The following is a 23814-nucleotide window of genomic DNA, read 5'->3' as shown; positions in this document are numbered from 1 at the left end:
CTCACCACTCTCTGTGAGAAATAGTGTTTCCTCGTCTCCGTTCTAAATGGCTTACTCCTTATTCTTAAAGCAAAGCCTTTGCGTCCTTGCCTTTCGAAATGCTTCCCATCTTCTCTGTTTCCTTTTCATCTTTAAGACTACAGTAATTTATTTGTATTTAAATGCTTTGCAGTCTTTCCTCTTCTCAAATATTAATTGCATTTTGTTCTCTTAACTATAGTGGAAATTTGAGCTTGTTTGTTCTCTGTGAAAGTTATTACACTGGGTGTTCAAGGTATTCTTTCTATGTTGAAACAAAGTGGAGGGAAGATGTGCAGATTGGTATTGTTTTAGTCATGCAAAGTATCTAAAGTATTGAGGGGACAAAAGTTTCATCATATGCTCCTGTTTTAGGATGGTTGCAGAATGTTGGTGCTTACATTTTAAAATAACTTTGCTGTAGGAGCCATTTATGCTTGGGCTAGCTACTGTTAGCATGTTATATTATTTTCTCTAGATGTTTCTAGAGGTCTTATTTTGAACATTTGGGGGCGGGCCTTTGATGCATAGAAGAGCGTTACATATAGCAAGCGGATAAGGGGTGATCAGATCAGGCGGAGAGAGTACACAGTTCTTACCAGACGGGAGAGAACGGAAAGTTACAGCTTGTATGAGAATAAGGAGAACCTGGTATGATCAATAATGAATCAATTAAATTTGAAATAACAACTGAAGATCTGTTCTTTTAATCTGTGTAAGATCACTCCTACCTACCTGTGTAGTAATGGCAACGGAAAGTTGGATATTGGAAAAGGAAGAAATTGCCATTACATTTGCAATTATGAAAATTTTAACAGCTCGGGCATTGATTGGTTTTGATCTTCCTGTGAAACTGCTGTCATTTCTCATCAGTACAAGTACTTTAATTTATTTTTTTACTGTTTTGTGAGGGCATGGAACTTTTCTAATTAACAGAAGCAAACTAAATGAGTAAATCATTCTCTTCCTATTAGTTTGCAAGCACTGCTAAATTCATGAAGAACACGCCTCATGTGAATGAAGTGTTGGATGACCAAGCAATGTTGAAACGATGTCGCAAAGAAATAACGGATCTGAATAATCATCTGGAAGAGGTAAGTTATTGTTGAAGGCTGTATGGAATTCTAAGTTATTGTTTTTTTCTGTTACTACTCGAGCTATAAACATTTTTACAATTTGGAAAAATTAATTGTAGGAGAAATTGCAAAAATATTTTAGTGCTTGTCTCTTACTAATTTTCTATTGTCAAACTTTAGTACTGTGCCAGCATTCTCAATTGAATCGGGCATACTTGATTTATGATCATATTTCTGGCATCTCATAATTAAGAGTAATATATATTTTACTGTAGTATTAAAGGGGGAGTTGTATCATTGGATGAGATGTCAAGGCATTGTGACTCAGCTGGCCATAATTTAGCTTTTTTTTAAGCTAAATTGTGTTCTCAATAAACATTACAATGTGGCGACTCCCAAGGGTCGGTCATTTCCACTATCGAACCCCTCGGCACGGAAATGGTTGAGTCCGGGGGCGGCCCTGAGCTACAGGGATAAAGGGCAGGAGTGGGCCCGCACCTGCATTCCGTGCCAGACGGCAAAAATCCAGCGCCATGTCCAGGCACCCCTCCAGGAGTTCGGTCTTCCACGCCGGCGTTTCGACCAACTCCACGTGGGCATTGTGTGGCCTCTCCCGCCGTCCCGGGGCATCACCCACCTCCTCAAGATGGTGGACCGTTCACGCGGTGGCCGATACTTCAACCGCTATGTGCGCTCATGCGTTGTCCGCGCACTGGATTGCTCGCTTTGGGGTGCCGGTGGACATCTTCTCGGACCGGGGGCCACAGTTCACCTCTGAGCTGTGGTCGGCCATGGCTCACTTGTTGAGTGTGCGCTGCACCACACCACGGCCTATCACTCGCAGGCAAACGCCCTGATGGAAAGGCTCCACCGGCAGCTCAAGGCAGCGCTGAAGGCACGACTCTCCGGCCCGGACTGTATGGACGAACTGCCGTGGGTCGTGCTGGGCATCCGAACTGCGCCTAAGGTGAACTTGGCCTCATCCTCAGCGGAGCTCATTTACAGGTCGCCACTCATGGTGCCCTGGGAGTTCGTGCCGTCGGCACCGGGGCAGCAGAGAATGCCCTCATCCACTCTACAGCGCCTTTGCGAGGACATTCCGCCATCAGGGACTTGCCCCTATGTTTTCCTGCGCCGTGATGCCCACCGGACGCCGCTCCAGAGGCCGTATGAAGGCCCATTCCAGGTGCTGGAGCACGGACAAGCAACCTTTGTGTTGGACAGGGGGGCCGGCTGGAGGCCGTGTCGATTGACCGGTTAAAGCCGGCACATTTGGACATTGACCAGCCGGTGCTAGTTGCTCGGCCGCGAGGTCGCCCCCTTTCGCGGCTCCCTCGGCCTGTGCCTCCACCGGCCGCTCTGTCGGCCGACTTCCGTATGCGGTCCGGTCGGGTTGTACGCCCGCCGGTGCATTTCGTGCCTCCTGTTCTGGGGGGGGGGGTCCCAAGGGTTGGGCCATTTCCACTATCGAACCCCATGGCACGGGAATGGATGAGTCCAGGGGCGACCCTTAGCTACAGGGATAAAGGGCATGGGTTTAGGTGCAATCTCTCTTGCAGACTCGCCTGGTCAGGAGAACGACAGCGAATAAAATACCTCCCGAAACACCTGGCTCCTCGCCTTCATTTCGGACTTATCGTCGCGCTACAACAGTGAATTTTCCTTCCTATTTATCGCTAATTGTGGAAACTTGCAAGCAGTTTGGTTCCTGAAATCCCTTCATATAAAATGATAACATTTAAATGTATTCAATTGGCTCAAATTCTGTTGATATCCTGTGGAATTACACAAATGGAAATTCTATTTTTTCTGCCTTAGTTACAACAATAGTTTGGCAACATTTGGATCATAAACAGTTTACAGCTTCTAGCAATTTTCTATTTATATTATTGATTTGAAATTTATGAGTGGAGCATTCAATTTATTGGGTGATATTAAAACTCTATGGTAGTATTGCGTGATGACAAGTGATAACGAGATGAATGTGCACTAATCTCTTCCAACAGGTATTAACTTTTTGGCTAATGTTTTGATGAGCCTACAGTCAGCAGGCACAGTTTGTTTTGTTATATACAGATGTTATTGCGGACCCCTTTATAACAGATTTCAGTTAAGAGTGAATGGAGTGTCCCCAGAGTAATCGGACATCACTCTCTCTTTAAGAACACATACTGCAAATTGCATTGCAGAGGTTATTGAAATTGTCAAGCAATTGATTTGATCGACACATAACCTTAATAAATAATGTAACAGTCTTTAGTATTTTTAGCTTGCAGTAACAAAAAGCATTTTTAGTTATTATAAAGAACTTTGTGCACTCAACCGGTTAGGCAGTGCCTTTGGAAGGGGAACCGGAGTTAACATTTAAGGCTGATGGCCTTTCACCTTGAACTCTGGGCAGGCAATTGGTTGTGGGAGTCTCACTGAGAACGAGACAGGGCTACTTCTCCCTGCCAACCCGACACCCCAGGCCTTCCATTTTGCTCTTAATCTCTGAATGCTGGAATCAGCAGCAGGGGCAGCAGTTATTGCCGATGCACAGCTGCGCTGGACATGGTGGTGTCAGGCAGCCTCCTTGGGCTGCTGCCTCCCTGTGGTAAGGGAGGTCCCACTGAGCTCTCAGCAACTCTGCTCCAGGATTCTGACCGGGCGAGGTTTTACTGTATGTTCAAAAGCTAATGCTAGAGGTACTATGTTTTGAGCATATAATTGCCCCTCCCTCATCTTGGCCTTTGTGTGGATTCATGTCCTAGTTTTCTTAATGGATAAATTGACTTTTACAATCATAACAGACATATTTTAAAAAAATGACATTTGGCCATATGTGTGGAATAATATTAGGAACTATTGAATATTGTGTCAAGTCATTAAAAAAAAAATCTGTTGTTGGTCAGCTTGCTTCAGAAACACGTGTCCATGAATTGGAGAAAGCTCAATTTTTGTCGGAAAAACACCAAATTAAGCAGGAACATGAAGAAAAGATAAAGAACTTGACAAAGATGCTTGTCAGAGTTTTGCCTGAGGGAGATCCGCTAAGTACAAAGGTAAGCAAAATATTTTTTACAAACAAGCCATCGTTTATTTACTTGGTTTTTTAATTTGTTTATTTACTTGTTAATTTGATATGTTTTGAGATGTGCTTCTGTGCTTTCAACTTTGGGAGTGAAAATAAATGGGAATGACTTTCTGGCTATGATGAGTTGACGAGAATGGAACCAGGTGAGTGTGCAGCCCCACTGAACTCGGTGGTGATAATGAGACGTGAGAAATGCCACCCTCTTCCAACACTTCAAAGTGGCATCTTAATCTGTCTGCACGAATTAGACCAGAAATGTTGGGGGTTTTTAAGTAGTTAAAAATATTTTAAATGTATTACCCAGAAGAATGGCCCCAGTTCCAGTTATTCACTTTTTGGGCCTGTAAATGCAAGTACATTGCAGGAATATAAGTTTTGTCCTTTGGAAAGGATCTTACAGTCCTAACTTGAGTTAATTTGGCAATTAACCTGCAAATATACTAGTTTCATGAGTCTTGAGGTAAAGGTGAGTTGCTGTTTCTACTTTAGTGACATAATCTAGCAGATGTTCCTTTGCTTGGAGTCAGTCCGTTGCAGAAAATACTAGATGAGGGAGATAAAAAAAGCATTCTAGACCTTCGTCTTTGTTTTAAATTGTTTTCAAGAACACAGAAATAGTTGAAAACCACAACACAAGATCATAACATCATGTGATAGGACTAGAATTAGGCCATTTGGCCCATCGAGTCTACTCTGCCATGGCTGATTTACCACTAGTAGAAGCTTCCTCTCCACATCCACTCTATCCAAGCCTTTCATTATTCTGTAACATTCAATGAGGTCCCCTTCATTCTTTAACTCCAGCGAATATAGGCCCAGTGCCATCAAACGCTCATCAAGTTAACCAACTAATTCCTGGGATCATTCTTGTAATCTCTCCAGAGCCAGCACATCCTTCCTCAAATATGTTGTCCAAAATTGCTCACAATGTTCCAAATGTGGCCTGACCAGCGCCTTAGAGCCTCAGCATTATTTCCCTTTATCAACTATTGCAGATTAACTTTTTGGGAATCCTGCACCAGCACTCCCAAGTCCCTTTGTACCTCCGATTTCTGGATTCTCTCCCCATTTAGAAAATAATCTATGCCTATATTCTTACTACCCATATGCATGACCACACTTTGCTACACTATACTCCATCTCCCACTTCTCTGCCCACTCTCCCAACCTTTCCTAGTCTTTCTGCAGAGTCCCTGCTTTCTCCACACTACCTGCCCCTCCACCTATTTTCGTATCATCTGTAAACTTTGCCACAAAGCCTTCAATCCCCTCATCCAAATCATTAATATACAACGTGAAGAGCAGCAACCCCAGCACCGAGCCCTGCAGAACTCCGCTAGTCACGGGCAGCCAACCAGTAAAAGCCTGTTTTATTGCTACTCTTTGCCTTCTGCCATCCAGCCAACCTGATATCCAAGCTGTTATCTGCCCTTTGATACCATGGGCTCTCAGCAGCCTCCCACGTGGCACCATATCAAAGTCTTTCTGAAAATCTAGGTATACAACATCTACTGACTATCCTATGTCTGTCCTGCTATTTACTTCTTCAAAGAATGCCATCAAATTTGTCAGGCAAGACTTCTCCTTCACAAAGACATGCGGCCTATTTTATAGTGAACTTTTAAGTAGTATGTAACCTCATCCTTTATAATTCTGAAATTTTACCAACCACCGAAGTCAGACTAACCGGCCTATAGTTCCCACTATTCTGCTTTGCTCCCTTGTGCAGCGGGGTAATATTGACAATTTTCCAATCACCTGGAACCACTCCTGACTAGTGATTCTTGAAATATCACTATCAATACCTCCACGATCTGTAAAGCCACTTCTTTCAGAACCTAAGGGTGCAGTCCATCTGTTCCAAGTGACTTATCCACATTCATCCCTTTCAGCTTCCCAAGCACCTTCTCCCTAATAATAGCCATTCCACTAACTTCCACCCCATGACTCTCTTGAATTTCAGGCACGATGCTGGTGTCTTCCACTGTAAAGACTGATACAGAAAGTTTTTCAACTTCTCTGCCATTTCATTATTCCCTATTATCAATTCTGCATTATTTTCCAGCTGTCCAATGTCCACTCTTGCCTCTTTCTAACTCTTTATATAACTGAAGAAACTCTTGCTATCCTCTTTTATATTATTGACTAGATTACCTTTGTGTTTCATCTTTTCTCCACGTATTGCCTTTTTAATTACCTTCTGTACAGTGGAACTATTTGAAGGTCACCTAAAGGCTGCAGAGAAGCAGAATGGCCTCTAGGGTGAGAGGCATATTGTGAAGCTGAAATAGCCCTCCCTGTGAGCAATGAAATTTGAAATGCAATTTAAAAATCATGAAGGAGATCATTCCTCATGGTGAAGGATTAAGAAGCGGAGGATGTACATTTGGTGATTAGCACAAGAAGCTAAGGTTGTTTGGAAGAAACTTTGCAGTCCAGAACATTTATTTGATGTGTATGTGGCATTTCAAGTAGTTACGATCAAGAATCTGTTGTTTGAAAGGGTGGAGGAAGCAAATTCAGTTGTTTGTTTCAAATGGAAACAGGCAGAATACATGCAGTAAATTATTGCAGGCTAAAGGGGAATGATGATGATTGTGACTGACTGAATTGATCTCGCAAAGTATCAAGATGGACTTGAGCCTCCAATGGTGTATATAATTCTATATATTTGTTTAGTCTGTGTTAGACAGGCAATTTGATAACTTGGGAGACAATGGATGGATCAAGAAGAATGATGAGGTAGATTTTTGTGGTGCTAGTAAATGTTGAAATCGTTGTTTAAAAAGTCGTCTCTGGGGACAATGTGCAAATGATAATGGATCTTTGGGAGGAGGACATGACAGTTAACAATGTGATGTTAGAAAATAAATAACTTCCAAAGATTTTCTGGCTATGATTAGTTGAAAAGAATAGTGAATGCAGTTCCACTGACCTAGGTGGTAGGATGAGATATAACAGGAGATGTACCACCCTCCTTTGTGGATGCCCGCATGCTTTATATATTGCTTATATTGCTGCTATCAGAATTGGTTGGAGCATTTTCTTTGAAACCGTTTGGTAACTCCAAAGCTGCAGAAGAAACTATAATCATAATCTAATTTTTCTAAATATTTTATTTTGTCTTTGAAAATAAGTTTCATGAAGTCATAAAATAATGATTGTGAGTAATGGGCCTGTCCCACTGGCAATTTTTTTTGGTGACAGTGGCGACAATTTTTGCTGTCGTAGGTTGTCGCCAGGTGTCGTAAGTGAATTCCATTAAAATTAGTCCCTGTCAATTGCCTAAAGAGTCGCCTGTGGGATAGGCCCATAAAGGTTAGGTAACATAGTGGGTAGAAGGTGAGTTCAGAACATTGAGGTGTAGAGCAAGTAATAAATGCAATTGAAATAAAAGCACTTGAGACTGACTGGGTGCTTGGAGTTGGCACTTATGTCAGCAGTATGCGGTACAATATCTGTCTTTATTTTTAAGGCCAGAAGAAAAAGGAGATTTACCTGGGCGCCTGGAAAATTGCGAACCAGCTTGAATACGGCAACAGCTAATGATGCAAAAATTATAAAATTAGATCAAGTCTTTCAAGAGCTAGATGAAAGTAAGTTAAATGTTTGTTCTATAGACCTTTAATTCAACTGCTAGTTCATTACCGGCTATTGAAAATGAATCCAAAAACAAATGACTGTTCCCAAATATTCCTTTTGAAAAGCACGATTGATCAGTGTATTTTGGGAAATTGGGCTTCTTTGACCCATGGAATACTTCATAGGTGAATAGTTGATAACTACTGATAAGGATAGAAACCACAATGTAAATGTAAGGCCTCTAAAGACCAAAGGGATATTGGTGCGTGTCCAATGGTCCATCGGGATGACAAGCCGAGTAGACAATTAAGAAGGTTATTAAAAATTACAGCATAAGTGGGCTGAGGATTGGCAAATGGTGCTCAATTTAAAGGCTGAGGGAAGACCTGATAGAAATATATAAACATAGGCATAGATAGACAGTCAAAACCGTTCTCCCCATGTTGGAAATGTCAACAACGCAAGAGGCCCTAGCATTAAGGTGAGAAGGTCAAAGTTTAAAGGAGAAGTGTGGGGGGGGGGGGGGGGGGGAGTTTAATATGAAGAATGGTGGGTGCTGGAATGTGCTGCCGTGGGTGGTGGTGGAGTCAGATATGAAAGTGACATTTAAGAGGCTTTTCAATGTGCACATGTTTACATGGGGGAAATAGATCAAGTGCAGACAGAGGAGATTAGTTTAGCTTGCCATCATTTTAAGCATGGACATTGTGGACTGAATGGTCTTTTCCTGTGCTGTGCTGTCCAACGTTCTAATTTCGTGAAGTGTTTCATTTTTGGAAGTGAAACCACAGTGAAAGGTAGGGAACTGAAAAGTGTCGCAGAACACATCGAATGCACATTTGATACATCTTCTAGATATCCTCCTATGTTACCACCTTAATGTTTGGCTTGATTTCTTTACCTTTGGCACAAACTTCGACCCTGCCCTCAAATTCACTTGAACCATTTCCAGCACTTCTCCCCCTTTTTTCTGAATCACAGTTTCTCTAAGACAAACAATCCATTTCTTTACCACCAGCCAACCCCCCTGATATCTCTCTGTGCCTAGATTTGTTTGCTTCTCCCACCTGATTTTTATCTGCCCATCAACCCTCCATAATTTGGTTCCATTTATCACTTTGTCTTTACCTTCTCCCTCCTCCCCACCTGGCTGCATCTGCCCATTGTCACTCAGCTTACCTTGTCCTGCCTACTAGCCATCTTTTCACTTTCAGTCTTAATGCACAGTCTCGACCCAAAATATCGACCACCTCTTTGCCTCAGCAGTTACTGCTTCACACAGTGATTTCCTATAGCAAAGATAGACGCTAAAAGAAGGAATAACTTAGCAGGACAGGCAGCATCTCTGGAGAGAAGGAATGGATTTTGGGTCGAGATGTCACCCATTCCTTCTCTCCAGAGATGCTGCCTGTCCTGCTGAGTTACTCCAGCTTTTTGTGTCAATCTTCGATTTAAACCAACATCTGGAGTTCCTTCGTACAGAGTTGTTGTGGGTTCTAGTAACTGCAGTCGCATGTGTCTTTGACCTACTTAATATTGTAAAGCCTAAACATTTTATATCCTGAAATGTTTCAGCCTTGCCTCCATGACAGCAGAAACGTTATATTCCTTTAAGCTAATCCTTGTTCTTATTCCTTGCTAGTTTGATTCCTTGCATTAAGCTAAACACAAGTTAGCCGTCTCTGCCCTGTGTGTCCCATATTTTGCATGTTCTGCTTACAAACCTGATTTTATTTTCCATCCCTATTTGAAAATGTCTGCCCAACAATTGTAAACTACTGCCAGATTTGTTTGAAATTTCTGCAATAGTACCAACCAATTTTCCCAAATGGATGTGGTACCTATTCCAATTCAGGTGCAACAAGTTTGGTCTGCACATGCCCCTCTGGCCTTGCTGAAGTCCATATGGACTGCACAGTCCGAGTGATCCAGAAATCTAAAGCCCATCTTACCCATAGCCTTCACTTTTTGAGGCATAATTTAAAACTTAAACGTATCTGGTGTTTTGTGAAGTACAGGCCAAACATTTAGTGTTCGATGCATTTCTGATCTTCTCACTTAAAAACTGACTTGGGGGCATTAAGAATCAGGAAAGAATAGTCCCAAATGTGAGTGGGATTTGTTATGGTGAAGGCTAGACAAGCCAAGTCTATTGGAAAAGATTAAAATATATTAAACATCAACAGTTTAATCATTTTTATTAGTAATTCCAGATCTTTGCTGCCTTTTGTGTGAATAAAATAAATCTTGAATTTAATTTTATTGCAAATTATTACAAATCTGTCCTCCAGTTACCGACCCATTTGCCAAACAAAATATGTTTTTGCATATTTGTTTTGTCAAGTCTATTAATTTGAATAGTCAGTCTTGCAGCATGGAAACAGGCCCATCTAAGCTAGTCTCATTTGCATGTGCTTGACCTACATCCCTTTAAACCTGTCTTATCCATGTACCTATCCCAAAAAGGACACAAATTGTTAGAGTAACTGTATCTCTGGAGGATATGGTTAGTCAATGTTTTGGGTTGACATCAATTTTCAGCCTGGCATCATCCCTGAGACACAGCAGATTAGTCACAAGCGCCCAGTTTAAAAGATTCCGCCACCTCCCTGTTTTCTGTTCTGTAGGTAGGTCTCCCTGGATCCCATGCCATCTAACCTTCTGGACCAGCGTACATGTGGAACCTTATCAAAGGCCTTGCTGAAGTCCATATGGGTTACGTTTATCTTAATCGTGGTTGCTTAAAAAAAGAAAAGAAAAGCTGATCAAATCCCAGCCATGCTGGCTATCCCTCGTCAACCAATTTCTCTCCAAATGCATCTATATCTTTATCAAAATCCCTTCCAGTAACTTATCTACCATGCATGTCAAGCTTACTGGTCTATGGTTCCTAGAGTTTTCTTTGTGGCTCTTATTAACTAGTGGCAGACAGTGTCTCAATGTAATGTTAATCTGATGAATAGTAATCTTAAAGCGGTATTGCACCAACCTGCAAGACCAATCAAGATTTTCCAATCTCTGTGCTTAAATTCATCATCTCTGCCATAATAAATATCTTCTGTTCCATTGGCAAGATCTTGACATCCTGAAATTTGATGTCCATTTTTTTGAGTGACAAAGACGACAGACGAGCACAGGGTGATAAATATCTAAATGTAGATGTTGCTTTTCACAAGATCTTTGACAATTATGAAATTGTTACCCCACTACTCCTGGGTAATTAGATCCGCTTTAATACTAGCCTCTCTTGTTCTATCAACAACTCTTATGTTAGTTATTTGGTATAATTTGCAATCCAAGTGTTGTAAAAGGCCCCAGGTGCTTTTTCGCTGTAAACCTGTTTTGACTTTTTTTTTAATAGTTCCTGAAGAAATTCCAGATGATCAGCAGTTAGATAAGCAAATCACAATAAGAGGAAGAAGTTTTAGCTACCAGATACAGCCATTTGATGATTCTCCACAGTTTGGTGATCAAAGTCGATTGAGTGAAACCTCCTTTATGAGGTAAAGTATTTGAACATAGAAAAAGCAGTTGTTCTCGTTAATGCCCATTTACAATATTATCTTTTAAGCTCACCTTCAAACAAACCCTATTGTCTTTCATATTTAAGACATCATCTTATAAACGGATAGGCATATGTTGAAAAGCAGTTCATATCCTTGAAATTTGTCCTTTCCATTAACTGTTAGAAGCAACAATAGGCCATGGGCTATTGAGTGAGATTTGTGGCAGGCCAATACCTCTGCTTCAGTTTAATCATTCCAATGTTCTCTCGACTCTGGATCAGTTCCTGTGGACTGGAGGGTAGCCAATGTAACCCCATTTTTTAAGAAAGGAGGGAGAAAGAAAACGAGAAATTATAGACCAGTTAGTCTTACATCTGTAGTGGGGAAGATGCTTGAGTCGATTGTAAAAGATGCTATAGCAGCGAATTTGGAAAGCAGTGCCAGGATCGGTCAAAGTCAGCATGGATTTATAGAGGGTAAATCATGCTTGAATAATCGTCTGGAATTTTTTGAGGATGTAACAAGTAGATTGGATAAGGGAGAGGCAGTGGATGTGTTGTATCTGGACTTTCAAAAAGTCTTTGACAAGGTCCCACACAAGAGATTAGTGTGCAAAATTAGAGCACATGGTATTGGTGATAGGGTATTGACATGGATAGAGAACTGGCTGGCAGACAAGAAGCAAAGAGTAGGAATTAACGGGTCTTTTTCAGGATGACAGGCAATGACGGGTGGGGTGCCGCAAGGCTCGGTGCTCGGACACCAATTATTAAAATATACATTTAACCATTTAGACGAGGGAATTAAATGTGACATCTCCAGGTTTGTAGATGACACACAGCTGGGTGGCAGCGTGAGCTGCGATGAGGATGCTATGAGGCTGCAGAGTGACTTGGATAGGTTGGGTGAGTGGGCAGATGCAGTATATCGTGGATAAATATGAGGTTATCCACTTTGGTGGCAAGAACAGGAAGGCAGATTATTATCTGAATGGTGTCAGATTAGGAAAAGGGGAGGTGCAACGAGACCTGGGTGTGCTTGTACATCAGTCACTGAAAGTAAGCATGCAGGTACAGCAGGCAGTGAAGAAAGCTAATGGCATGTTGGCCTTCATTGTGAGAGGATTTGAGTTTGGGAGCAAGGAGGTCCTACTGCAGTTGTACGGGGCCCTGGTGAGACTGTACCTGGAGTATTGTGTGCAATTTTGGTCTCCTAATTTGAGGAAGGACATTATTGCTAGTGAGGGAATGCAAGTTAATTCCTGGGATGGCGGGACTGACATATGATGAAAGAATGGGTCGACTGGGCTTGTATTCACTGGAATTTAGAAGGATGAGAAGGGATCCTGTATAATAACATATATAATAAGTATTTGACAGGCTAGATGCAGGAAAATTGTTCCCGATGTTGGGAGAGTCCAGAGTTTAAGAATAAGGGGTGGGCCATATAGGACTAAGATGAGGAAAAAATTTTCAGAGTTGTGAATCTGTGGAATTCTCTGCCACAGAAGGCAGCGGAGGTCAATTCACTGGATGTTTTCAAGCGTTAGATTTACCTCTTGGGGCTAAAGGAGTCAAGGGATATGGGGAAAAAGCAGGAATGGGGTACTGATTTTAGCTGATCCCCTGTGATCATATTGAATGGCGGTGCTGGTTCAAAGGGCCGAATGGCCTACTCCTGCACCTTGACTATTGTCTGTTGAGAGATGGTATGCACCTATTTTTCTATGTTTCTACACCACTAAGATGTTTGTATTTCTATAACTAACTGCTATCTTTTTTTTAAAAATCTAAAAAGATTTAAGGGAGAGTTTGTGGAAGACCGATTTCCTTAAGAGCTGCTGTAGTTGATCAAATATAATTGTGAAACAGATCAGTCCTCAGCTTGCCTTAAATGATATTTTGTAACCACTTTTTAAATATTTCAATTTTTTGCACAGCGTGCTGCACGATAGATCTGCAAAGGATGAATTTGAAAAAAGAATTTCTGAGTTGGAGAAAGAGAAAGAAGTCCTAACAGAGGAGAGAGAAAAGGAAATTATACAGCTAAAGGTGAGTGCTATTAAAATCCGGAAAGACGGTGCATTTCCTTTTGTTGTATCAAAGTAGTATGCTAGAATTACCACGAGCGCAGCTTTCAACAAGTGATGGAAACTATTAAATACAGTTTTGATTTCTGGCAAGAAGTTAATTATAATAAATTCATAGAAAGTTATTTAAATTTCTGCTTTAAATCTAATATTACTTGGAATAAAATGTACAAAGAATGGATCGACTGGGCTTGTATTTACTGGAATTTAGAAGGATGAGAAGGGATCTTATAGAAACATATAAAATTCTTAAGGGATTGGATGCAGGAAACGTGTTCCGATGTTGGGCGAGTCCAGACCAGAGGTCTTGTAATTATGCCATGTTAAACATAAATTAAGACCAAATGTTATCATAGCAACATAGAAAATAGGTGCAGGAGTAGGCCGTTCGGCCCTTTGAGCTTGCCAGCCATGCAATATGATTATGGCTGTTCATCCAAAATCATTACCCCGTTCCTGCTTCTGGGTTGAAATGTTTTCTTCATCTCAGTCCTAAATGGCCAGAGTTGTGAATCTGGAATTCGATTTTTATATTTGATGTGGCTGGCTCTGCATAAAAACAAATCAAATGAGGTGCATGATATTATGTAGACAAATCAAGCAAATAAAAATAAATCAAATATGAGCATGATATTATGAAGAATATGGTGAAGTTGTCAATTTTTAAAGTTGGCACAGATAATCATGGAGCATGAGATCCTTTCCTACCAAGTCCATGCTGACACAGGACCACCAGGGAAAATGCAAACTATAAAGAAAGCACCGAGTCAGGATTGCACTCGAGTTGGTGAAACTCTGAGGCAGTAACTCTACCAACTGTAATTGTGTTGAATTTTCATGCTACTATGATGCGGCCCTTGTCCCTCATAGATAATTCAATTCCTCAAGACTTAGTTATATCTGATTAGAGATGCTGTGAGTGGGGGAGAATCTCGGGTTGAATTTTTAATTCAACTAAGAGATCGAGGCTTGCACTGACAAAAAAAATGTTGTATTCTTAACTGCTATTGTTTGGCTTTTATTAATTGCTTGCCCTAATATTACAGAATAATGCAGAGCACTTTGAGAAACAGTTAAAGGAGAGTGTTGAACTTTGTGAACTACTCTATTCGGAAAAGGTATTTGTTTTTCTTTGATCTCCTTGTCAATATACTAGTTAGATGTCAGCTTTCCTGAAAGGATGTCAGTAATGTGTTTGCTTTACAGTTTGATGCAGAGAGTTTAAAAATGGAAAATGAGAAACACAAGGAAGAGATCCAAGAATTAAAAAAACTTCTGGAAGAAAAACAGAGAAATGAAAAATACTTCAAAATGGAAGATGAAAAACAAGAAATTGAATTTCAAGAACTAAAGCAGCTGAGAGATGGGATTGCAGACTTAAAAGAGAGGCGTGACATTGAAGAGTTTGAATTCTTGGAAAAAGAAGTTGTGAAACAAGAAAAGGTATTGAGCAAATATCTGGAGTGAACTTTGAAAATAATATGCAATTCGGTAGGGAATCGGAATGCTTTATTGTCATTGCAAGTGTCACATACAACGAGATTACTGTGTCTCCATTTAAAAGAACTTCAAACATTCACATACTCATACTTTTTACACTCCCTCCCTCCCCAAACCCACCCATGGATTCACATTTACATAAATTAACACTGTCTCCCACCCCCCCACCCCCTCCTTCCCCATAACCCGCTCCCAAGACAGAGTTCAGTTCCAAGATTGCTGATGGGTAAAAGCTGTTCTTGAGTCTGGCAGTGCGTGACTTTAGCGACCTGTACCTTTTTCCTGAGGGCAGCAGTGTGAAAAGGTGGTGACAAGGATGTGTAATGTCTTTCACGATATTACAGGTCCTGCTGCGGCATCTGGAGTGGTAAATGTCCTCCAGAGGGGGCAGGGGGAGTCCAATGATACCCTGGGCAGTTTTTATCACCCTCTGGAGAGCTGCTCTGTCAGCTGCTGAACAGTTCCCAAACCAGGCAGTTATGCAGTAAGTCGGTATGCTTTCTACCGAACAGCGGTAGAAAGACTCCAGCAGTTTAGCAGACAGATGGGCCTTCCTCAGTGTTCTGAGGAAGTAAAGTCTGTTACACCTTTTTTACAACTACAGCATAGTTCACAGACCATTTAAGATCCTCACTGATGTTGATCCCCAGAAATTTAAAACTAGGCACCCTCTCCACCACCTCGCCCCTATCTCCAGTGGCCTGAGCTCCGCTCTATGTCGTCTGAAATCAGTGATGATCTCCTTTGTCTTTTTAGTGTTCAGAGAGAGATTGTTGTGAGCACACCACTCAGAAAGTCTGTGCACCTCCTCTCTATAGGCGACCTCGTTCCCATTTAAGATGAGCCCCACCACGGTTGTATCGTCCGCAAATTTTATGATCCTATTTGCGGGGTGATGGGGCAAGCAGTCGTGTGTATAGGGCGTAGAGGAGCGGTCTGAGCACACAGGGAATGTATCACAAAAAGCAACAGCTTTGGAAAGTATTCTTTTATTTTTAGCAAAGTTCTATTAATTTCTTTAATAAAGTATGTAGAATTAATTTAAACAGTTTTGCTTGCTTTTATACTTTGATGCAAATTATACAATGCACAGAGTGTATAGAAAAGAGTCACTTGCCTCTTGCAGTAGACTGGAGGCAATATAACAACTGAAGTAGTAAGATAGAAATACGAGTCATCCTTTCACAATGTGTTTTGGAATAATGTCGCCAATAGGTAGCATCTAAATGAAAATAATAAAGGGGATTAAGATATTACATCATTCTGCCAATTAATAGTTATTTCTAATCCATCTTTATATTTTGCAGGCACAGCAAAATCATGAAATTGCAAAGTTAAAACAATTGGTTCACAATTCTGAAATTTATAATCAAGAACTTGAGGTGTGTTGCTTTAAATGTAATCCCATTTTAAGTCATTTGCATTGGAATAACAAGTGCAGATATGTCATGAGTAGAGCCATGATTTTGCCATAAATGCCATGTGCCTTTTTCATGATCGAGTACCAAAATCAGCCTATTTTTGCCGTTTTGCTAAAAAGTTGTGCTATTTTCTCTAGTTGTACCGTGATTACAATGATGTTTTCTATCTTAACATGTTAATATTAATATTATTATTAACGTGTTAGCATAGTATAACTTACAAGAAAACTTCCACCACCGGGGCGAAACCTGGGGCGCCACCGTCGGTCGTTTATTCTTTTGTGCCGCTGGTTCAGTTTTCTCCAAGATCTATTTAAGAAAGAACTGCAGATGCTGGAAAAATCGAAGGGAGACAAAATGTTGGAGAAACTCAGCGGGTGAGGCAGCATCTATAGAGAGAAGGAATAGGCAATGTTTCGGGTCGAGACCCTTCTTCAGACTTATGTGGGGGGGGGGGGGTGGGAAAAAGAAAGGAAGAGACGGAGACAGTAGGACTAGAAGGAGTGCTAGGAAGGGGGAGGAGGGAGAAGACAAGGGCTATCTAAAATTAGAGAAGTGAATGTTGATACCGCTGGGGTGTAGACTACCCAAGCTTGGCTCCTTACTATATTTACTGCTGGCTCCAGTCGCAAATCTGAGTTTACGAGTGATTTGTGCAAGGCATTAATTGATGCCAGAATTCCACTGTGGAAATTTGTAAACAAATCTCTCAGAGGTTTTTTAAAGAAATATATAGAGGAACATATACCAAGCAAATCATCATTATGGAAAAATTATGTTGACAGCAACTTCAACATTGTTGTGCAGAAAATTAGAGATGAAGTTGCATGCAACAAAATATGAATCCCAATAGGCTAGATAACCGATGCTGTGGGGAGATATGTTGCCAATGTGGTCATTGGTACACTGGAGGCAGGTCAACCATCAAAGGAGTATTTAATGACATTGGAAGTATTGGGGAAGTCAAACAGCTCAACTATTGCTCAGTTGTTTACATCTTTACGCTGTACTTTGGCCAGAAGGTATAAAACATGAGAATGTACTTCTGTTTGTGACTTAAAGTTTTATTCCCCAAAATGTTGCATTTGATATACTTAGCTCAAGGGCTTCATAGACTTGGCAAGCACAGACGTAGCTTGTTTCTAGTTCCAATGTCAAGAAAATCTTCCTCAAAGTACCGTCACGTGTGCAGTTGGTCAAGGAAATAGCACCCGAGATTCCGCTACCTCCTCCGCCCGTTTTGGCTAGGTGTGGCACATGGCTCTCTGCTGTACTCTGTTATGCTTCAAATTTTGAAAAGATAAAATAAATCGACAACTGTTTTGACGAAGCAGAATCTGCTGCAGTCAGGATCGTCAGTGAAATCATGCAGAAAAAGTCCCTCCACCGCAATCTTGTGTTTATTGCTTCCAATTTTGCAAACTTCCCACAAGCTATCACTTCCCTTGAGAAATGTGGCAAAACATTAGTGAATAACTTGCAGGTTTTCAACAAAGTAACTGACGATATTCGTAAAGTTCTTGGCGATGTAGGTAAAGACATACAAGGAAAATGTGAGTGTGATTTTAGCTAACAATGATCTTAAAGAAATACAAAACATAGATAAAGTTCTTAAAGGTAGTTGTAATGCACAAGATTTTGATATGAGTATAGAGTCTGTAGCTTGTTTCGGGTACGCACCACTGACCTCAGCTGGGGTAGAAATAAGTTTTTCACAACTGAAGCATATTCTGTCTGACAGACAGCATATTTTAAAACCAGATAATTTGAAAAAAATGCTAGTAATTATGTGCAAACAGGCAACTTTTGTCATTTAATGTAGTATACCTTTATTATTTTTAACCATATTTTGGCGGTGGAAATAAATGCCTTTTTACAAATGTCAATAAATGCCTTTTTTGTGATTTTATTATGCCTTTTTGCCTGCCCATTTCAGAGTTTCCTAGTGCCTAAACATCCTGTCTCTAGTCATGAGTAATTCAATTCTTAATAAAATGCATCAATTCTTTTAATAGATTGAACTAAAGGCAAAAACAAAACAATTAAAAGACCAGGAGCAGAGTCGCCTTGTTCTTCAACAGCGGCTAGATCAAATAAAAGAAATTTCAGATGGCCAGACAGATCTTGAGACATTAACGATCCAGGTAATGGTGCGACATTATGATTTTATTTCTTGTTTTACATTTTTGAGAACTTCCTTTTTAAATAGATAAGATAGTAGAATTTTACATGGTTGATTTGAGGATTTAATGAAAAATATTGTGTGCAATATTGTTTTGCGCATTTCAAAACTGCATCAGCTCGAACACATTGCCATCACAGAGAGCATTAGAAATAGTACAGTTTGATGGAAAGCTTCCGAGCTGCACTGCTCATGGCTGATACAGCACCCCAATAGCTTTCCTATTTTATTTCCATAATCTTCTATTTCCTTAATGTCCAACAATTCTTTAGTACCTTGAATGCACAACTGAGCCTCCTCTTGGATGGAGAATTCTGAAGAAAACATCCTGAGTAATTTGAAATAGCTACCGCCTTTTGTTGGTTCTAGACTTTGGCTTGAAAAATCAGTCTTATGGTAAACATCCTATTGAGTATGCATCCTCCCCCACTTTATCCCTCTGCCAACCACAACAATCGGTCTGAGGAAGAGTCCCGGCACACATATCACCTATCCACATTCTCGGGGATGCTGCCTGACCTGCTGAGTTACTCTGCACTTTTTTTCTATCGATTCTTGTTTGCTTCACTGAAACCATTGATCTTTAAGGATAGGCCTGCCCTCTTTGTGTAAGAAGGAACTGCAGTTGCTTGTTTATACCGAAGATAGACAAAACTGGAGTAACTCAGCAGGACAGGCAGCATCTCTGGAGAGATGGAATGGGTCTATCTTGGGCCTGTCATCTTTATTTTGTCCTGCTTTCACTTAAATTACCTTGGTCCAAAAATCCAAATATTTCACAACAGTGTGTGCTTTTTCTTTCAATATAATGCCCGACTTCTCTTATGCACAGATGGTGCAGCCTTTCTTGCCATCTGCTGCTATTCTGCAAACTTGCATTTAAATCTACGTCCCAGTCTGCAATTTCACAACTCTATCAACATGATATTGTAATTACCTTTATCAATGTTTCAGACTCTTGTTTTAGATACAAGTTTCCTACCCACATATTTGAATTTGCAATTCTCCCAAGCTTTAGTTGTCCTTTCTATCTTGGCCTTGGGCAATGAAATTATTACTTAAAACCAGATCTAAAACAGCCTTTTCATGGTTGGCTCTTCACCTAGTTTTAAGAAATTATTCCATGTACATTCTTCAAGGCTACTGCCAATTTGTTTTGTCTGATTTATATGGCAATGAAAATAGTCTCAGGTTATTAATGTACCTGTTTTATAAGCTACTGTTATTTATTTACTTTCCTTATGTATGACTTGCCTTACCATTTTTGTTATCTCCACCAAACATTCTCTATCTGAAGCTACTGATGGAATGTCATTCTTCACCACTGCAGTGACCTCGCCTGTTGTTAATAATCTTCCACATCTCATTTTCTTTCCTTTTCTGAAATGTCAAGTATCTCCTGAGTGTACAGTTGACCTCCTTGGCCATCTTAAAACCATGTCTGTAATGACCATCAGGTCACCCATATTTATTTGTATTGTCAATTTATCTTTGTTAAAGAATGCTGTGTGCCTTCAAATAGTCGTAAATTTTAGTTTACCGTTTTTCTTTACTCTTTCTGCTGATTTACATTTCAGATCAAACAACTACAACAGTCATTGAATGATGCAGAGGTTGTAACCTGTGATGCAAAGAAAGACTCTGCTTTTCTCAGAAGTGAAAATTTGGAGCTCAAAGAAATCATGGTAATGAAAGAATTTTGAGTAATCATGGTAATGAAAGAATATTGCAGGACCAATAAGATGCAGACAGTAATCAAATTATTCACTTTCACTGGCTGTCTACATATCGCAATGTGGAATTTGAAGTTGAGAAGTTGAAGGGAGTAGAGAATTAACAAACTAGCATTGTGCTGGACAAATTCAGTAATGTAAGAGAAGATGGAGAAAAAGGTGTGCAAAACTTTGGGAAATAGAAGGACATGTGATAAGAGATTAGCAAAACAATAAAACAAGTGGTTAACAGATTTAACAAGGATGTAAGATGCAACAATGGAGAATGAGAAAGATGAAAAGGGGTTGAGATGGAAAATTATACTGCTGCTAATTATACTGAGAAAATGAACCTTTTTCCTGAAGCTGGTTTCATATACTATGCCAAGTCATAAGTTTTACAATTGATATCATCCTTGCAATCACATTATGGTCAAACTCCAATACCAGTCTATCTGGCCATTAGGAAATCGAAGGATTTGACATGTGGCTTACCAAGTGGTGATTGCCCTGCTTCCCATTCTTGACAGAGGTCCCGGCTCCCACTCTCCACAAACTCTTGACTGGCTTCCATGCTCTTTTTAAACTAAATGAATTGGAATGGATTTGCATGTTAATCGGCCTCTGTAAATTGCTGCTAGTGTGCAAGGAGTGGTTGAGAAAGTGAGGCCTTAGAACTAGTGTGAATTGGTGACCAAATCAGCAGCTTATTTTAAACATGGATCTGAATGCAAAAAAACTAATGGATGTAGGAATCATTGCGCATCCCACCCTTGTTTTTCATCATGCTCTGCTTGATGCAACATAAGTAAAACTGTACAAGCTTGCCAAAATCCTTAATGAATTGCTATTGATGACTAGGCAATGGTCATTATGTGCAAATCTGTAGATCAAGTAAGGACTATAGTTACAGGAGGAGGAATAGCTCTGAGAAGCTGAATTTGGATCAGATTGAAGTGTCATAATTTAAGACCATATCCTCCTGGCACATCAGTGTGGGTACAGTTTCCGACCTTTAGATGCAGATTGCCCTAACTTCACCCAGCAACCTTCAGGATTATCTTCCAGTCGATAAATGAGTAATTTTGAGATGCGTCCTTTAAAATAAAGTATATGATTTTTTGGCTTCTATGTTTTGTAGCTGCCAAAAAGGTATGTATTTATTCCTCAATCAAGTACTTAAAACAGGATAAAGCACAAAGTGTCGGAGTAACTCAGCAGGCCAGGCATCATCTGTGGAGAACATGGATAGGTGCCGTTTTGGGTTTGGTCCCTTCAGTCTGAAGAAGGGTCAACTATCCATGTTGTCCAGAGATGCTGCCTGACCTGTTGAGTTACTCTAGTAGTTTGTGACTTTATTTTGTAAATCAGCATCTGCATTTTCATGTTTCTACACTTAAAACAGGATAACGTGTCATTATCATATTGATTTTGGGATATTGCATAGAAATTGACTGTAATATTTCCTGTAGCAATGATTATTCTTCAAACATTCCATAGTCAATTAAATAATTTTGGAATGTTCTGAGGTTGCAAATACTTCCATATAGATGCAAATTATTAAATGTAATTTATATCAAGTAAATTAGAATGTAATCGATACCAAATGTATCTTTCAAATTGCTGTCTTCATTGTCACCCTAATGGAAACTAAGTCTAAGTTTAAAATACTTGCTTTTGGAAGGAAAGAAAAATCTCCATTGGCTGTACATTATTTCTGGAGACATTACAAAAAATCAAAATGTCATTTATAGATTGCTTCTCATGTGCAATAATGATGAACAAATGGAAATGGCATTCTGTTTTAAATCTGCTTTTTCTTTCCTCTTTAACTTTTATGAACTGAAGAATGAAATGAAAGTGAACTATCAACAGATGGAAAAGGATGTTCAGTCGTACCGCACTAAGCTAGATACTGAACGATCGCGCTATAAGCAAATGCAATCTGATTTGCAGAAAGAATTGAAATCTGTTTACAGTGAAAATACCAAACTAATTTCACTTCTGGATGGGAAAGTTCCTAAAGGTATTGTTACTGTAATATTATATTTGACATTTATAGAAAACATTTCATTGGATCCACAGGTCTCGAGTATATTCACAACCTTTTGAGAAAATACGGTTTTTCTCCCTCTTAAATGGGTATCTATTATTCTGAAAATCTATCCCTAATGGGTGAAACGCGTTCTCAGATTCTTCGTGAATTCTCTTCAGAATCCTGCAAATTTGAACGTGATTAATTGGTCTTATACGCTCGATTAGACATAGTGTTACAGTGTAGAAACAGGCCCTTCAGCCCAACGTACTCACACCGGCCAACATGTTCCCGCTGTACTATCCCCACCTGCCGGTGCCCATGTCCATCCAAACCTGTCCTATCCTTGTACCTGTCTAACTGTTTCTTATACATTGGGATAGTCCCTGCCCCCGCTACCTTCTCTGGCAGCTTGTTCCATAACCTTACAACCCTTTGTGAAAGGTAAACCCTTAGATTCCTATTACATCTGTTCATCTTAAACCTATGTCCTCTGATCTTCGATTCACCTTTTCTGGGCAAGAGTGTGCATCTAAAAGATGTATCATTACTTAAATAACGAAAAGAGAATAGATAATACTCCAGGTGCAGCCTCACTAATGCCCTATGATTTCCCATCAAACCTTTTAATACCATCCATCTTCAGAGCTCTCCAGAAACAATGTGCAAAAGTTCTCTAGGAATTACCGATCTATGAGAGCCTAAGTTGCCTGACTGTTGAGTGCCCTGCCAGCCTTTCCTGATCCCTGCAAGTAAGCATTGCTCAGTACTATCACCAAAAAAACATCCTCTGTGATAGTAGTTCAACTCAATAGTGAGGAAGCAGCACCACAGCAAATCTTACTGTTTTTGGTGTTTTGAGTATATTGCAAGTTCCAACCTGCTCAGATCAGACTTCCTATGTCAGCAAAATGCCCCTTTAAATTGTGAGAAAAGTAAGAATGTTACGTGATGTTCTGTTGTTCTATCGAGGACATGAGAACCCTTTTCCTCATTGTACTTGGGTGCTTTAATAATATGAATTAATAAGTTTATTGGCAAGTATTCACATACAAGGAATTTGCCTTGGTGCTCCGCCCACAAGTGACAACATGAATACAGTGACAGTTAAGAATAATACATAAACATTAAGCATTAATAATAAAACATTATTGATTAAACATGTGAATTAAATTAAATACCAGAGCAAAAGGAGGCTACAGATTTTTGGTTATTGAGTAGAGTTACTACTCGTGGGTAAAAGCTGTTTTTATGTCTGGCTGTGGCGGCTTTGACAGTCCGGAGTCGCCTTCCAGAGGGAAGTGATTCAAAGATTTTGTGGCCAGGGTGAGAGGGGTCAGAGATTATCTTACCCACTCGCTTCCTGGCCCTTGCAGTGTACAGTTCATCAATGCAGGGAAGGTTCCAGCCAATAACCTTCTTAGCTGATGGGACGATTCGCTGCAGCCTCCGGATGTCGTGCTTGGTGGCTGAGTCAAACCAGACCATGTTGGAGAAGGCGAGGACAAACTCTACGATGGCCGTATAGAATTGGACCAACATTGCCTGTGGCAGATTGCGCTTCCTCAGCTGCCGCAGGAAGTACATCCTCTGTTGTGTCTTTTTGAATGTGGAGTC

General features: G+C 40.3%; 1 protein-coding gene across 5 annotated transcripts in view; it reads left to right on the top strand.

The window, feature by feature from the left end:
* The window catches only part of cenpe (centromere protein E), a 110442-nt gene that overhangs the window by 29037 nt on the left and 57591 nt on the right, over nucleotides 1-23814 (top strand). For all 5 annotated transcript variants that reach the window (XM_033017917.1, XM_033017918.1, XM_033017922.1 and 2 more), the window contains exons 12-22: nucleotides 993-1112; nucleotides 3989-4138; nucleotides 7646-7766; nucleotides 11114-11255; nucleotides 13198-13309; nucleotides 14394-14465; nucleotides 14554-14790; nucleotides 16155-16229; nucleotides 18284-18412; nucleotides 20028-20135; nucleotides 22011-22188. In XM_033017917.1, coding sequence (XP_032873808.1) covers nucleotides 993-1112; nucleotides 3989-4138; nucleotides 7646-7766; nucleotides 11114-11255; nucleotides 13198-13309; nucleotides 14394-14465; nucleotides 14554-14790; nucleotides 16155-16229; nucleotides 18284-18412; nucleotides 20028-20135; nucleotides 22011-22188 — 1444 coding nt within the window. The remainder of the gene's footprint in view (nucleotides 1-992; nucleotides 1113-3988; nucleotides 4139-7645; nucleotides 7767-11113; nucleotides 11256-13197; nucleotides 13310-14393; nucleotides 14466-14553; nucleotides 14791-16154; nucleotides 16230-18283; nucleotides 18413-20027; nucleotides 20136-22010; nucleotides 22189-23814) is intronic.

The sequence above is a fragment of the Amblyraja radiata genome, chromosome 3 (genome assembly GCF_010909765.2).
Source record: "Amblyraja radiata isolate CabotCenter1 chromosome 3, sAmbRad1.1.pri, whole genome shotgun sequence".
Lineage (NCBI taxonomy): Eukaryota > Metazoa > Chordata > Chondrichthyes > Rajiformes > Rajidae > Amblyraja > Amblyraja radiata.
The sequence above is the reverse complement of the archived record's forward strand: the minus strand, read 5'-3'. Positions and strand labels throughout refer to the sequence as shown.